Source organism: Saccoglossus kowalevskii, chromosome 8 (genome assembly GCF_978046115.1).
Source record: "Saccoglossus kowalevskii chromosome 8, keSacKowa6.1, whole genome shotgun sequence".
NCBI lineage: Eukaryota > Metazoa > Hemichordata > Enteropneusta > Harrimaniidae > Saccoglossus > Saccoglossus kowalevskii.
The window spans coordinates 399,250-417,222 of NC_140648.1; the positions used below are offsets into that span (position 1 = coordinate 399,250).

The 17,973-nt window shown below is 38.6% G+C and overlaps 1 protein-coding gene across 2 annotated transcripts in view; it reads left to right on the forward strand.

Annotated features, from left to right (window-relative positions):
• The window catches only part of LOC100370426 (PRKCA-binding protein-like), a 31,783-nt gene that overhangs the window by 3,902 nt on the left and 9,908 nt on the right, over nt 1–17,973 (forward strand). For both annotated transcript variants that reach the window (XM_002738625.4, XM_078012556.2), the window contains exons 2-6: nt 7,722–7,962; nt 8,508–8,664; nt 8,780–8,896; nt 14,460–14,593; nt 14,807–14,899. In XM_002738625.4, coding sequence (XP_002738671.1) covers nt 7,722–7,962; nt 8,508–8,664; nt 8,780–8,896; nt 14,460–14,593; nt 14,807–14,899 — 742 coding nt within the window. The remainder of the gene's footprint in view (nt 1–7,721; nt 7,963–8,507; nt 8,665–8,779; nt 8,897–14,459; nt 14,594–14,806; nt 14,900–17,973) is intronic.

Sequence of the window (17,973 nt, forward strand, 5' to 3'; positions counted from 1 at the left end):
CTTGGGGACAGTTCCAAGTGAACATGTGTCGGAAACTCGTCGATACCATGCCAAAACGGCTCAGAGAAGTCATCCAGCGAAGAGGTGGACACGCGCATTATTGACAATCGCCGCGTTCTATGTCTTCATGAATATTTATGAGCTTGCGTTTACACGGTATTCTCCATAGAGAATTCGAACGTTTTTTCACTGTTTCGTTCAGACTGCCGTTTTTATTCAATCCTGCATGACAATGACAATTTTGTTGTTTTTATTGTCTGTAAAAACGCATATTTTATTAGATATATAAATATATTTATTCAAACCGTTATTGAGTTTATTTTATTGTATGATATCGTAGGTAGTAGCTGCCTGTAGTGTGGTGCGTAAATACTTTCTGGCGGGTCTGTATTTCACAATTGGATCAAAGATGGGCGACTGGCAGCCATCTTGTTTTTTGAAAATGTTGCATTTTGGACATGCTTTGTCAGTTTTCATTCAAATTTAGTACATCGATCATACATGTTAGGATACATGTCCCCGACCATCTGTGAGTTCCTGAGTCTGTCCGTCCGTTCGTGCGTCAGTCTGTCAATAGTAATATTTCAGAATCCTGTGGACCGATTCCGTTCATTCTTTGCATGTGCCTAGTACCTTATGTGGGACATATGCACATGCAGTGGTTTAGCGATTCGATTCAAAATGGCTGACTGGCAGCCATCTTGTTTTTTGAAAATGTTGTATTTTGGACATGCTTTGTCAGTTTTCATTCAAATTTGATATATAGATTATACATGTTAGGATACATGTCCAGTACAATTTATTTCACAATTGGATGAAAGATAGTCGACTGGCAGGCATCTTGTTTTGTTTTTTTATGCGGTATCTTGGAAGTGCTCTGTCAGTTTTCATTCAAATTTGGCACATACATGTACTTTATACATGTTAGGATGCATGTCCATAACAATTTGTTTCAAAATCTGGTCAAGGATGGCCGATTGAAAGCTATCTGACTTTTTGGCCTTACTACTATATTTCCACAATTTATGTACCATTTTCATTTGTATTTGGCACATACATCATACATATCAGTGTGTTTCATAATCAGATCAAAGATGGCCAAATAACAGCTGTTTTTATTTTTGGCCATATTACTACTACACGGAACACGTGTTTTGATGTAAATAAACAATCTGTTGTTTACGCCACTTGTTTTTTGTAATTTGATTCAATATGACTGCCCAATGTCCAATTCTTGTGTAAAAGCACTAAATCATAATTTTTTACAAATCCATCTCCTATTAATGGTTTCAATGACTTCATCAGCATCAAATTGATATGTCAGATCACAAAATTTGGGACGGGGACTGTGTCATTAACAATCACTTGTTGGACATTATTTCACCTGCTAATCTTTGTTTTTCTGTTGGTGGGCCTTTTAAGGCCATGGTTAGATCATGGTTAGATCATGGTTAGATCATGGTTAGATCATGGTTAGATCATGGTTAGATCATGGTTAGATCATGGTTAGATCTCCACGACACAACCCATTTGATGGGCTAACACGGAACCATGGAATAAAGTGTGAATCACTTATTGGCATTAACATTGAAGACTACATCGTATGTACTAGCCATTGCTCATATTGTTGAACCAACAAATATTGTTGCTGCCTCCTGAGTTAACTGCAGCAATATTGTTTTTCTTGACTCTGTTAAGTCTGTTGAAAAACTATGTACAAATGGTATCATCTTCGGAAATTCCTTTATTTACACCAAGCCGCTGGTTAAATCAGCCAAAAAAGTCGGTTGTCTGGAGTCTCCCCTTTTATTCCAAACGATATTCTTGAGGCAGAACTATCCCGTTACGGACGCATCGTCAGCAAGATTCGCACCATACCTCTTGGCTGTAAACAACCTGAACTAAGACATGTAAAATCTTTCCGCCGACAAGTTTTTATGCTAAGCCAAGAAAATAAACTAGACAACGTGATTAATATTGCATACGAGAAACAATTATATCAAATTTATTTAACTACTGATGAAGTGGTGTGCTATAAGTGTCACAAGAAAGGTCATGTCCGGCGCAACTGCAAGGAAGTTTCACAAGAAACTATTATAAACAATCCAGTTAAACAACAGCGGTTGACCAATAAACATACCGATATTGACACTGCCAGTAATGATGCCACGTGCGCCGAAAAACCAAATGCAAATGAAGGTGCTAAAAATAACACCTCTGCTAAAGACGGTGAAACCATGGCAATGGTTGCTAAAACAGACGGACATGATGTTAGTGATGACGGCACAAATAAATCTAATAAAACGCTAATCGAGCCTACTACTGATGAAGAAACGTTACAAACATCGCCTCCCTTTTCAATGCCATTCAGATTCTCTTGTTCTTTCTCCTGTACTGAAAAAACAGACGTCGACACCACAGTGACTGCATCTCGAACGACAACTGGGACAATGCCAATAACTACAAAAAGAACTGTTAGTAAAGTGAAAATACAAAAACCTCCCATTTTCACACTGCCGTCCTTGATCTCTTGTAGCTCTTTCTCCTTTTTCAAGGGGTTAGAGGGAGCATCCAGTGCACCAGCTGATATATTCCACAAGAAAAATCACACATCTGCCAATTGTGCAGAGGAAACAAACGACAGATGTCTCGAACTTATCACAGATTATACAAGATGACTATCCTAGGGAAACTGACAATCTATTATCTAACGAATCACTTATGTTGTTTGTGGAAGAATCGGTTAACTCCAAAAGAATTGTTGAGCATGCGACTGATCTCAGACTGCTTATAAAATCGCTAACAAATCTACTCAAAAATGCTGACATAAAATGCAAGTACAAAATACAAATCCAACGATTGACTTCAAAGCTAGGAAAATACTTTATGAAGACTACTCAGCCAAGACAAAACGATGCATATGACGCCGAAACTCACCTTACCCCAACTGATGAAAAACTGAATGTTCAAGATGACATAACTGACGCTTGCAAAAAGTGTAAAAAATGTAAAAAGCTTTTAAAAATCGAGTAATAAAAAACAGAAATGTATGTCTGTATGTACTGTATGTATGTATGTATGTATGTATGTATGTATGTATGTTAACAAAAGGACATAGCTCACATTTTTGTTGAGTGTCCATGGCTAACACCACTATTTCACATTTTCAACACAATTATCTATAAACTACTTGATTGGCAAAATGTACCTCTAGCTTACTATGTTCTTGGTCCACCGAGGAGAAAATCCACCACGCAGTCACATTGCTTGTTATGCTATTTACTTTCATCACTCAAAACAGCTATACACATAACCAGATACAACAAACTGAAAGATTCAGCTCAAGTGGTACAGTGCTTCTTTTCTCGCCTGAAATATAGAATAACATGCGATTACCATCTACTTATGGAGACTTTGGATGTATTTGAACTACAATGGTGTGTTAATGGTGCAGTGGCTACACTAGATGGGGACGCACTAAGAATCTTGAATGTCATTGACAATGGCTAGACTACATACCACGTAACAAGTCCACAGAAGATACATGCAATTAGACATTGGCAAAGAAACAATCGCACAATTTAACTCGTTTATGTACTCGTTATTTTCAATATATCATTATTTTTCATAATTTTCACAATTGTAATCAATATAATTTCACTCGCTAATTATTATTCGATTTAATATTAGTTTAATTGTTCCTTTCTCCTCACCTACATTTTTAAACTGTAAATAATTGTTACTTTTAATACTTGAGTAATAAAAAAGAAAAATGTATGAGTATGTATGTAATTTTACTATACATAAACTTTTTTGTAATGCGTTTATTCTTCTATTATCACAATATTTTAATATCACACATATTTCGAGTATTATGTAAACGTGTACACTTACCTCATCGTTTATTGGCTCTCAAATATAATTTTTGATCGTAAACATGAAACTATTTTTAAATCTGTAACTAAATAATGGAATGTACTGAAAATAAAACAGTAGAAATGTCTGCCTGCCTGCCTGCCTGCTTGCCTGCCTGCCTGCCTGCCTGCCTGCCTGCCTGCCTGCCTGTCTGCCTGCCTGTTTGTCTGTCTGTGCATGCGTTGTCACTTTTTTTGTTCCACGGTTATCTCAAGAACCACTATTTCAATGAACCTTGGTGCATACACATGTAGATTTGTAGCTGTTCCATGACTGTTCCACTGATATTTGAAGAATCACTCATTGGATTTTAATGAAACTTGGCACATAGATGCTCTGAACTAATGCACATATTTGATTAGTTTTGGGTAAAAATCCGTGCATATTAATTACCTAATTTGCATAACGTTTAATCGTCACATTTCAATAAAACTTGGTACATAGATGTCATAGGACACTGCACAGACCTGATAGTTTTTATGGTAATATCAGTTATTACTTTTCAGTAATTAATTTTCAGCTTTTGATATTTCAAGTAGTAATCATCACATTTCAATGAAAGTTGGTACATAGTTACTTAAGGACTGTGCAGACCTGATTAGTGCATATTAATCACCTTATTAGCATAATTAGTTAATTTACAGCTTTTCGCCTGATATCTCAAGTACTAATCATCACATTTCAATGAGACTTGCAACATAGATCTTCTAGGACTATGTAGAGACCTGATTAGTATTAGGGTAAATAATTGTGCATATTAATTACCTATTTTGCGTAATTAGTTAATTTTTTGCTGTTCCATAGCTGTTCTACTAATATATAAAGAACCACTCATTGGATTTTAATGAAACCTATAAAGAGTACTCATCACATTTCAATAAACTTAGGACTATGCAGAGACCCAATTAGTTTTTGGTAAATATTTATGCTTATTAATCATCTAATTAACATAATTAATTAATTAACACTGATATCTCAATTACTGATCATCACATTTGAATAAAATTTGGTACATGGACAATAGACAGGCCTGATCAATTTTGGGTTAAAATCTGTTCATATTAATTAGCATAGTAATTCATAATTTTTTGTTCTAATTACATTTCAATGAAACTTGGTACATAGATATTACATCTAGATAATAAGCAGACTTTATTAGTTTTACACTCAAATCTGTTCATATTAGTTATAATATAATATAAGTACAAGTAATTTTGAATTAATTTTTAATGTGTCTCCAATACTCTCAGCACACAAGAGTTCTTTCTAAGCTTTCTTTGATTTAAGTATTGTTAACAATTTGGATCAAATAGCCAAAGGAAAATTGTGTCCATTTGGTCAAAAATATGAGAAAATATTTGAGTAAACAAAAATCAGGCGTCTTGCATCGCATGTATCACCTATTTTTAAATATCAAAGCTGGCAAACAATTATTGCATTCACAGTGTATCATTAACATAACAAACTACTTACCGGGTAAATGTGGAACACTTTGTGTGGTGTAATATTTTATTTGACAATATTATTCATTTGCTATAAAGTAATCAGTTCTTGCAAAAAAATACTGTTTTCAACAAGTCAAGAAGGTTGTGTATAGTGTGCTGTTATCATTCAATGATATGAAAAATTGAACACTATTTTTACAAATATTGATAAATTATTCATTAATACATGTACATATGTGCCATTTGTCACCAAGCAACATACTTTCAGTTGAAATATTCCATGTTCAAACAGCTACATGTATGTACCTTTCAAATTTGTGTTATATCTATGCTATACTCTGTGTTACATGTATATCTATGCTATACTCTGTGTTACATGTATATCTATGCTATACTCTGTGTTACATGTATATCTATGCTATACTCTGTGTTACATGTATATCTACGCTATACTCTGTGTTACATGTATATCTATGCTATACTCTGTGTTACATGTATATCTATGCTATACTCTGTTTAACATGTATATCTATGCTATACTCTGTGTTACATGTATATCTATGCTATACTCTGTGTTACATGTATATCTATGCTATACTCTGTGTTACATGTATATCTATGCTATACTCTGTTTAACATGTATATCTATGCTATACTCTGTGTTACATGTATATCTATGCTATACTCTGTGTTACATGTATATCTATGCTATACTCTGTGTTACATGTATATCTACGCTATACTCTGTGTTACATGTATATCTATGCTATACTCTGTGTTACATGTATATCTATGCTATACTCTGTTTAACATGTATATCTATGCTATACTCTGTGTTACATGTATATCTACGCTATACTCTGTGTTACATGTATATCTATGCTATACTCTGTGTTACATGTATATCTATGCTATACTCTGTTTAACATGTATATCTATGCTATACTCTGTGTTACATGTATATCTATGCTATACTCTGTGTTACATGTATATCTATGCTATACTCTGTGTTACATGTATATCTATGCTATACTCTGTGTTACATGTATATCTACGCTATACTCTGTGTTACATGTATATCTACGCTATACTCTGTGTTACATGTATATCTACGCTATACTCTGTGTTACATGTATATCTACGCTATACTTTGTGTTACATGTATATCTACGCTATACTCTGTGTTACATGTATATCTATGCTATACTCTGTGTTACATGTATATCTACGCTATACTCTGTGTTACATGTATATCTATGCTATACTCTGTGTTACATGTATATCTACGCTATACTCTGTGTTACATGTATATCTACGCTATACTCTGTGTTACATGTATATCTACGCTATACTCTGTTACATGTATATCTACGCTATACTTTGTGTTACATGTATATCTACGCTATACTCTGTGTTACATGTATATCTATGCTATACTCTGTGTTACATGTATATCTATGCTATACTCTGTGTTACATGTATATCTATGCTATACTCTGTGTTACATGTATATCTACGCTATACTCTGTGTTACATGTATATCTATGCTATACTCTGTGTTACATGTATATCTACGCTATACTTTGTGTTACATGTATATCTACGCTATACTCTGTGTTACATGTATATCTATGCTATACTCTGTGTTACATGTATATCTATGCTATACTCTGTGTTACATGTATATCTACGCTATACTCTGTGTTACATGTATATCTATGCTATACTCTGTGTTACATGTATATCTACGCTATACTCTGTGTTACATGTATATCTATGCTATACTCTGTGTTACATGTATATCTACGCTATACTCTGTGTTACATGTATATCTACGCTATACTCTGTGTTACATGTATATCTATGCTATACTCTGTGTTACATGTATATCTATGCTATACTCTGTGTTACATGTATATCTACGCTATACTCTGTTACATGTATATCTACGCTATACTCTGTGTTACATGTATATCTACGCTATACTTTGTGTTACATGTATATCTACGCTATACTCTGTGTTACATGTATATCTATGCTATACTCTGTGTTACATGTATATCTATGCTATACTCTGTGTTACATGTATATCTACGCTATACTCTGTGTTACATGTATATCTACGCTATACTCTGTGTTGCATGTATATCTACGCTATACTCTGTGTTACATGTATATTTATGCTATATTCTGTATATAATTGTATTATATCTGTGAAATATAGCACTGGCAATGTCAGAAGTTGATGAGACGATAGTTGTAGTGAGACATACCAGTCTGTAAGTGTTTTAGGTAAACCTCTCAATTGTGTCATACTATACAATGAGGTAGATTTGTAATTGTTGTTTCTGTCATTAACAGGGGAATGACTGTGACGTCAGGGAGTGTACAATTGAAAAAAGACACTCAGAATCTGATTGGTATCAGTATTGGTGGCGGTGCTCCTCTTTGTCCATGTCTATATGTTGTACAGGTGTTTGATAACACCCCAGCTGCCAAAGAAGGTTCCCTTGCTGCTGGAGATGAAATTGTGGGTGTTAACGGAAAGTCATTACGAGGAAAATCAAAAGTGGAAGTAGCTAGAGCTATTCAAGCTGTTAAAGTAAGTCACCATGATTAGTAAAGTATTATTTTTACAATAATTAAAATGACATGTAGAGTAATGCATGTTGGTTGACGTCTTATAAATGCCAGGTTTATTTGGATCAATACATGTACTATGAGTGTGATTTTGTTGATGAGGACAGACCCCTACAAAAACAGATTTATTCAAGAAACAATTTTTTTTTTGCTTAAAAGTCACAACAGGAACAAATATTTTGTTTTACAATATGTGTTAGACACAACTTTTTACTGCTTCTAAATTAATTTATGTGAAATGGTATCAAATTTAGAACTAAACCAAAAGGCGAAATACAGCTCTGGAACAGCTTTTGCCACTGTATAACCTCAGATCTTATATTTTCACATTTCACAAACATGACACAATCACCAGATTTTAGCAGAATGTCATCCTACGATCTTGCAACTCTCCCTAAAAAATACATTTGAAAATTTTCAAGTTGTGAATTTGATGAGCAAGCCATTTTTTGGGTTTGGCCTAAATAAATTTGATGACGCATTTATTTATTATTATATCATTGACAGGGTGAGGTGACCATCAATTATAACAAGCTCCATGCAGATCCAAAGCTGGGTAAAACACTGGATTTAGTATTGAAGAAAATGAAACACAGAATGGTAGAAAACATGAGTTCATCAACAGCAGATGCCTTGGGACTAAGTAGAGCTATTTTATGCAATGGTATGTATGGTTATTTAGTATGTGTTTTCATTGGCGAGTGGGAACAGTAAATTTAAACAAACATTACCCGGTACCATATTAATAAATTTAACCATTTTAATTTATGTCTTTGCAGATAGTCTAGTTAAAAAGCTGGATGAATTAGAAAAAACCAGTGAACTTTACAAAGGAATGATGGACTCTTCTAAACGATTATTAAAAAGTTTTTATGATTTATCACAGTCACATAAAGGTGAGAAACTTTTACATTACAGTCGTTCTGAGAATTATTCGGACAGTCAGTTAGCAATATATCTTGGAACTTTGCAAAACACTTGGGTCTTTTCTAATCTAGACTTGATGGCGCCGTTGTAACTCGTCGTTGGCTGGAAGACTCGAAGTAAAGTTTCCTAGCGGGATGCGCTGTAGTTTTGGACCAAACTGAAAGTTGTTTTTACATTACTGGTGCATTATGTATCAAATTCAGATTTTATACCGAGGTGGGAGAGTACGTCAGGGATACACAGACGGAAAACTTGATGGACTTTGTCAAATCAAAAGTGCCTTCCTTGATCTATTCACGTTTTCAACTGCAGTTTGAAAATGACGGGATATAACGACCGTTATTATGTCTAGTCCATTTTTGTAACAGGTACAACTGACTAAAATGAGCGAGGGGTTGACATTTTTCAACAGATTTAAGCAACACCCAACTTGTGATTTTCAGAATTACTGAAAATAATTGCTGTATAAAGCACGCTTGATAATACTTGCAATTCACCAAGCCGACAACCCCTATGAAATAGTAACCCCAAACCAAGTGGCGCCGACAAGTCTAGATTGGGCAAAGACCAAAGTGTTTTGCAAAGTTGCAAGTCATTTTGCTAACTGACTGTCCGAATAATTCTCAGAACGGCTGTAAGTGTTGTCTGTGATCATTGCAAAGCCCTCCAGTAAAAACAGGTAAAGTGTATTTAGAATCACAACCTTGGCCTGTATTTACATGAGCCACAATAACACTGAATGTGCACTGAATAATTCATAAACAAGGGAAAGAAAACACTTTACAACTACCGTATTACCCCGGGCACGCGCCCAGAGGCCTGAACATACAAAATCAGGAAAAATTCGGGGTGGGCGCTTACCCGAGGTCCACCCCAAAAAAGATTTTAAAAAGTTGTTTTTGTGATCGTATGATAAGGTCAAATAAATGAATGCTTTTGTACACTTTGTACTTAATTCTTGATTTATGCGAGGTTTCAATAAACGTGAGCACTCGGTCAAGAACTGTGGGAACGCTAAGACACAGGGTTGAATTTCAAGAATAAAACTTGTTTTATGTCAGCGAATGAAGTTGTATTACTCACTGAAATTGGCTACAAAGTATGGTAAGTATTGTAATCAATGCACGATTACTTTTTTAGTAAGTGCAAGTCGAAACGGCCGGGAAAAACTACCGCTTGTAATCCAAGATGGCGATGACCTCATTAGCATAATTCGCATCGTAATTACTGAAGAATAGCAGACATGGTTATGAAACAAATAAACCTTTATTACTGATGTGAAATGTTTACAAACTACTGTGAATACATAAACATATCCAAATGGCGATACATAAAAAACAGACTGAAAATAAACTGGTCGACCTCATTAACATGATTTATGCACGCACCCACACATGACAAAATTACAAAAATAACGATGATGCAACAAGTTCCCATTGTCGGCATGCCTCATTATGGTTATCGTAATGGACTTGAGGTCAGCAAAATGTTTTTCCTTCAACGACAGAAAAATAATCCACATGACCGTAATGCCATGGCTGCGATGAAGGATGGAAAGAAAGTAGCAAGTTTACGACGTGGTGTCTCAAAAGAGCTAGCTCCCGTTATGGATTCACAGTCGGCGAAGTGCTACGTTTTGAAACCAAAGCTAAGTGCTTCAAACCACCCACCAAGGTATGGATTATTGCAATATTGGATTCATCGTGAATGAAGAGAAAGCAGAATGTGTGCGCCACATGCTGCGTGGTTCATCTTGCGTCGTTAAGTTCCAATAAGTTTTTATGTAAAAACACAAACAAAACGGCTGTTTACAGGGCCACCACACACTCCAAAAAGATAACTACCCTAACAAACACACTATTTAAATAAATCAAACGTGTTCGTTTTTGACAAATAAAACTTTATTGTTGACCCCGTTCTTGGCTAAAAATCACCTGGGGCGTTTAACCGAGGATGTCCCCAACATGTAACTTTTGTGAAAACGGGGGTGGGCGCTTGCCCAGGGAGGGGCGCGTGCCCGGGGTAATACGGTAGCATATTTATAGTCACAAAAACATATTAGGACTTTCAATATTCAAGATAGATTTGCGACATACTATTATTATTATTCAAAAAGAATATTGTAATTTTAATAAAAATTGTACAGAACTGCAAAATAATTATTTGACTGTGAACCAAAAATTTATCTTGTTGCTCTGTCTACTTTCACATACCATTATGCCCCCTAGGGTTCTAGAATATTCACTACGTTCAATTACTCACCATAGACTCCGGTCAGTTAAAATGACTATTTTGAACTGTAGACATTAATCAGCGATTCTGCCAATGACGGAGAGATAGAATCTAGGTCAGGGGAAGCCCCATGACCCCAAGATTTTCCCTTGCGTCACAAACCACGTGACCAAGATCATATGGCGGCGCCATTATGGCCGGGTATTCACTCTTCCTTTTCTCCGGGGATGAATTTTAGCGGCTCTGCCTGGATCGCCTGCCTTTTCCTGTCCGGGTTTCTAGCTGGGGTTGTTGCCGCGGCATCCGACATTGTAGGTGGTAGGATAAGATTTCCTTGTCATTTTTACCCTCAGGTCGTTTTCCCCTTTGTGTGTAGTATTTATCACAACAAAGAAATAAAACCCGGCGTTGAAGCTTGATCACTTGTTGATTTTGTTGCGTCACCTTTTCCAACTGTAATTCGCTTCCCTCATGCATGTCGTCTTCATTTTGTGCTTGATCAATGTATTTAGAAATGGATAGATGTAATGACAGCACCAGAGGCTCGCTGCAGTCTCCTCGTTTTTTCGAGACAACTGTGCAGTGGTTATATTCAGAATTTACCAGCATAGAACCCGCATCCGAAATGCTTTTTGCCGTGGCTATGTGTGGGGTTCGGGGTTTTTGCCTTGAAGGCGTGTGTTTTCACTGGAGTTCTGAGGCCTGAGAAATTTTTTCAGAGCCATCCAAATCGCTGAGACTGACCGCGTCGCTCATATTTTCACAGCCAGGTCGTGCATCCAGTAAAAATCGATTAAAGTGAGTTGCGTGTTTGGCATGAGTGGAAAGTCCTCACGCTCAGCGACCGGTACTTCGTGTACCAAGACGTCGAGTAGGGGGCCTGATGGTGCAGGTTCTGATATTTTTCGGTCTCTCCCTGCTGATCGGAGGGCATCCTCACAGTCTGTGTTTTCAGGCGGTGGTTTATCCGATTTTACCGACTACAACGAGGCTGTTTCCTCTTATGGGGCTTGTTGCGGGTCCCTTTGTGGATCCGTCCTCGCACTGCACCGGGTTTGCCTCCGAGATGAGGGCTTTGGTCGAAGGACTGTCAGGGCGAATTGCATCCCTGGCCGGGGTAGATCAGACGCAGTTGGAGCAAGCTGTCTTCACTGCGGCTCCTTGGTGGGCAAGCAGGAAGAAACACGAAAGCATCGCTCGCATTCAAAACATGTCACTTCTGGGGAACCCCCGTTTCCAGCCGCGACTCTCTCGCTGCTTTGGGGGAGGCTCAGGCTCAGGCTCAGGCTAGTTGCACTGGGTCTCCTCTGAGGCTTCGGGCACTGAATGCCAACAGAGATGCTGGCAGTCCAGCCTCCGATTTTGAGGCAGGGCTTTCGGGTCAGGGCACATGTTGCACCTCCTCCCTACTTTCAGCCAGCCAGGGTTCGTCGCACGGTAGTGGTACAAGGATTTTACCCTTGAGTCCGGTCTCCGCTGTGGGTTTTGACTCCCTTCTTACCGACCCACGGGTGTCTCCAGAGGGAACCGACCCTGTCATGAGACACAGAGTCGAACACGCTCTCTCTCTCACATTTGAAGTTCGCTTGCGTCGGATACAGCCGGTACCTCGGGCGGTCCCTCAGAGTCTTCCATTCGTAACGACTCAGTGAGCCACATCGTTAGGGTGATGTGATCATCGATCCTAGTGAAATGATGTAAATACCCCTACCCTTGATCCTAAGGCGACCACTTATGATTGCTTCACCGATTATGGGATCACAGGCATCGTGATCCAAAGCAACCCCGTCGGCACGTCTCCTCCTGTCCGGCCGAGTGCTGAGTGGGGCGTGTAAACGGTATCGATGGGCGGACGTTGGTCAGCCGTGGATGAGGTAACTGTTATGGCCCCCGGGTGGGGTAAATCTTATGCAACACTTTCGGTGTGGTTTCGGGATCAGACCCCAAAGTGTGGGATGAGACAAAAACGCCCCGAACGGATCCCAAGGCTCCTTCTCCAGACCCCGGTACCACGAATTTCCGTTTGGCAAACCGGGTAAAAGGAACGGCTGCGTTCCATGGGCATTCTCGTCAGCTCAATCTGAGACAATCCATCACTGAGTGAACTGGGGGCATTGTGCTTCTCGGACGATGTACCGTCGTTATGGACAATTAAGTTGTGCTAAAGACACCAATCAGGTTTCTCGCCAATAGCCAAATTCCAGGACACAATCCTCACCCAATCGTCATCCCCCGGCTGTCAAATTCGGGAGGAATTGCTTCTCTGCCCAGTTCGAGCACGGAGTTGCTACCAAAGCCATACTAAGGTTTCAGGACGGGATGACAGGCACACATGTCTTTGTGTTACGGCCCAGGCAGGCAGGATAGGCCGGCCTCCCAGACTCCCATCACCAGGTGGATTACTGCGACTGTATTAGTGGTCTATAATACTTCCTCGACACAGAGCTTGCAGAGACACGTACGAGCGCATGAGGTCTGTGCGATTGCTAACTCACTGTGCCTCCCCTCAAGCACTCACTGAGGGCAGGCTGTAGGAGAATGCAGAACGTCTTTATCAACAACTACCTAAGAGACACCCAATCCATTGAGGGTCTCTTTAGGTTGGGTCCCGTCATAGCGGGTCAGACTTTTTGCTCCGGAGACAGCACAGGCAAGGTACCGGTAAGACACCACCCTCTTTTGAGGTCTTGCCTAGGTGATGAGTGTATCATCTCGGACTGGGAAAAAAGACTTTCATCATTTTCTGTTTGCTTGGAAAACTCGCCACCTACACATGTATCGGCATCTGACTCTGCCTACAGTTCAAAATAGTCATTTTGACTGACCGGAGTCTATGGTGGGTAATTGAACGTAGTGAATTTAGGCAGAAGGTTCTCCGGTCTAGTCCTTGGTGCAGAGAGAAAGGAACCAGAGTGAAGATCAAGGTGAGGTGGCGTCGCCACATTACCTCAGTCACGTGGTTCGTGACGTGACCTAGATTTTATCTCTTCGTCATTGGCAGAATCGCGGATTAATGCTTACAGTTCAAAATAGTCATTTTGACTGACCGGAGTTTATGGTGGGTATGAACTATGTGAATAGGCGGGTTTGGAGAACCCTCTTCCTGAATTCATTTTATGTTGAATTTCTCCATTTTATCTACCTGCTGATTGGTAGATCATTAATATGCTAATTGGTCTTCATCTTGTACTGTTCAGCATTGAATAACACGTATTGAAATATTGGCAGTTTGGTTCTTTATAATATTCTTTTTCTTCATAATTATATAGCTGCTTAGTCCTCCTCCGTTGTATTTTTCAGGTTTTGGTGATGTGTTCTCTGTGATCGGTGCCAGAGAGATACAGCCAAAAGCCAGTGAAGCATTTATGCATTTTGGTGAAGCTCATCGAAACATTGAGAAGTTTGGTATTTGTATGTTGAAAACGGTGAAACCAGTGAGTGTCATGAACCTATCTATAGCAATATACTGCTTTACACATCGACAATAGCACATTTGTTATATCAGGAAAAAAAATTGCGTGTTCATATAATGTTTATTTATTGAGTTGATTTTATAACATGTCAATAAATTATAAGTATGTACCGGGTATATATAGTTTATTTCTATGTACATACATCTAATGTTGTACTGTATTTATTTTTTGCAGATGCTTAGTGATCTCAGTACATACCTCAATAAGGCAGTTCCTGATACAAAACTAACAATTAAAAAATATCTTGATGCAAAATTTGAATACTTGGTGAGTAAAATGATGATACATATTACCAATTTATAGTTGTTTATGCTTTGGATTGTATGAAAACAAATGAAAATACATTGGCCCCTCGCTAAGTCATGGGTATCGGGATCCAAGCAAAAACCAAGACTTAACGAGGGTTGCGACTTACCAAGGGGCCTAGTGAAAGGGAGGGTTGTGCAACATATAAAAAGCACATATACACCCATGGGTTTATTTATAGTGTGTCTTTTTTATTAATTAACACATTACGATCATGATTGATAAATAAATTAATTGAAAGGTTAGAAACATATTTACAAATTGTATATTGTATAATCACATGTGTCATGCAGTATTCGAATAGGAATTGATCATGATTATGTTTGCTGTAAACATTGCAGTGATGCGTTGTTTATTTTGTTTTTGTCCAATATTATGTGGGTCGTTTGCTGTTGCTTGCGACTTCAACGGTAACAGCTATAAAGTTGTTCGTCGGAATAACCACCTTCATTGATAAATTCTCTCAGTTTTTCCGGTAAAGTTCTGACAGCGTCAATGTTCGCAGATCGAGCTTTGCCTTGGATTGAGACTTTGTGTATTCAGCGTGTCTTCTTTGTCAACACCACAACCACCCCGAACTGGCCTCAAATTCAAAGTCGTCACATCTGAGTTGCTTGGCGAGAATGCATGCTTTGCATTGGGTGATGGGACCAGAGAGTGGAGTTCCGACAGACTGTTCTTGAAAAAACCATACGTAAACAAGTTTATCGATGTCATCGCACGTTTTCTGTTCAGTTCTGCCTCTTGGTCAACTTCGAAAACAAATTTCCTCAGCTTTTCTTCATTTTTACCCACCCACGAATAGTGGGCTCACCCACTGCTAGATCACGTGCAACCCTTGACTTGGTTTCACTTTTTCTCGATATGGTCGGACAAACTGGATAGCTTTCGCTTAGACATGCTGCTCAGTTGAGAAATAGGGATCAGAATTATGAATTCAACTCATTGTAGTGAGTTTTATAGAGGTATACCAAAGGGGGACCAGCCGAGGACATACGGTTGCTATTCAACACTCCTGTTGACACCTTGAGTAAGGCCGCCGTCACCCATTGTATCTCAGTAATTGACGGACGTAGGTGTTAAGTTGTCTCTTTAACGGTTAGTTAAATACACTATGCAACAAGACATTAGTCTTCAAAACACAATAGACATTTTGGGAGCAATCCAAGTACCCGCTACTTGGCCGAATCGTGACTTACCGAGGCGTGACTTAGCGAGTGGTCACTGTATCAAACCAACTTCTGAAATTTTTTTTCCCCCTGTTTAGATGCATCTTTCATCCTTTCATTAGTCACAGTTCAGACGAAGTCCGAAAACGGGGACTTATAATTTGGTCTCCGTGCGTCTGTGCGTCCATCCGGAGTCGTATCTCAGAATCCTTTGGACCGATTCCGTTCATTCTTTGCATGTGCCTAGTACTTTATGTGGGACATATGCACATGCAGTGGTTTAGCGATTCAATTCAAAATGGCCGTCTGGCAGCCATCCTGTTTTTTGAAAATGTTGTATTTTGGACATGCTTTGTCAGTTTTCATTCAAACTTGGTACATAGATTATACATGTTAGGATATATGTCCATGGCGATTTATTTCACAATTGGATCAAAGATGGCTGACTGGCAGCCATCTTGTTTTTTGAAAATGTCGTATTTTGGACATGCTTTGTCAGTTTTCATTCAAATTTAATACATAGATCATACATGTTAGGATACAAGTCCCTGACCGTCCGTGAGTTCCTGAGTCTGTCAGTCCGTGTGTTCGTGCGTCAGTCTGTCCAGAGTCATATTTCAGAATCCTGTGGACCGATTCCGTTTATTCTTTGCATGTGTCTGGTACCTTATGTGGGACATATGCACATGCAGTGGCTTAGCGATTCGATTCAAAATGGCCGACTGGCAGCCATCTTGTTTTTTGAAAATGTTGTATTTTGGACATGCTTTGTCAGTTGTCATTCAAACTTGGTACATAGATTATACATGTTAGGATACATGTCCAGTACAATTTATTTCACAATTGGATGAAAGATAGTCGACTGGCAGGCATCTTGTTTTTTTTTATGCGGTACAGTTCTCGCGGAAGCTTTGGCTTCACTTCAGCTTCACCTTCGCTTCAGCATTGCACCATTATGGCATTGTTATGGCTTCAGCATCGCTTCAATGTCGCGACATTAAAAAGTTATCGCGGTTATCGTTTCACTTCATTGTGGCTTCATTATGGCGACAGTGTGGCATCAGCATTGCTTCATCAAACAAAGAAGTACAGAACTCATTTCGCCCAACCTCTCGCCCGCTTCCGCTTTTCAATCGCTCGCTTTTACGACCGCTTGTTGAATTTCCGCTTTATTTTCAACTGTGCAAAAATTCGGACTACTAACAATATCTGGTTTTCATAGATCACGGTTACTAGTTTAGTAACCGTGCATAGATGTTAAACAACTGTCAAAAGTTCAAATACTTTTTGTTTTAACTATCTATAATTATATGCACGCAATCTGACCCTTTTACCTAGATTTGGCTGGGATTGACTATTTTATTAGTCCCCGTTCGGACGGAGTCCGAAAACGGGGACTTATGTTTTGCCCTGTGTGCGTCCGTCCGTGCGTCCGTGCGTCCGTGATCACCTATATCTCGAACATGCATGGACCGATTATGTTCAAACTTCACTCATACATCACACATTATATGGGACATATGCACATGCATTTTTTTCATGATCCGATTAACGATAGCCGAATAGCGGCCATTTTAAGGCCGAAAATGCATCAAAATGGCACATTTTCACCATTCCGGACCCGGATCTCAGTTATGCATGGACGGATTTCGTTCAAATTTGGTACATACATTAAACATAATAGGACCTTGATGCACGTCATTTTTTTTTCCGGATCAAGTTCGAAATGGCCGACTGGCGGCCATTTTGTTTTAAAGAATTCAGTTCTAGATCCGTATCAGAGACATGTCTGGATTGATCAAGTTCAAACTTCACACACACAAGGTACATCATGTCACAAATATGTATGTGCATTTGTTTCATGAT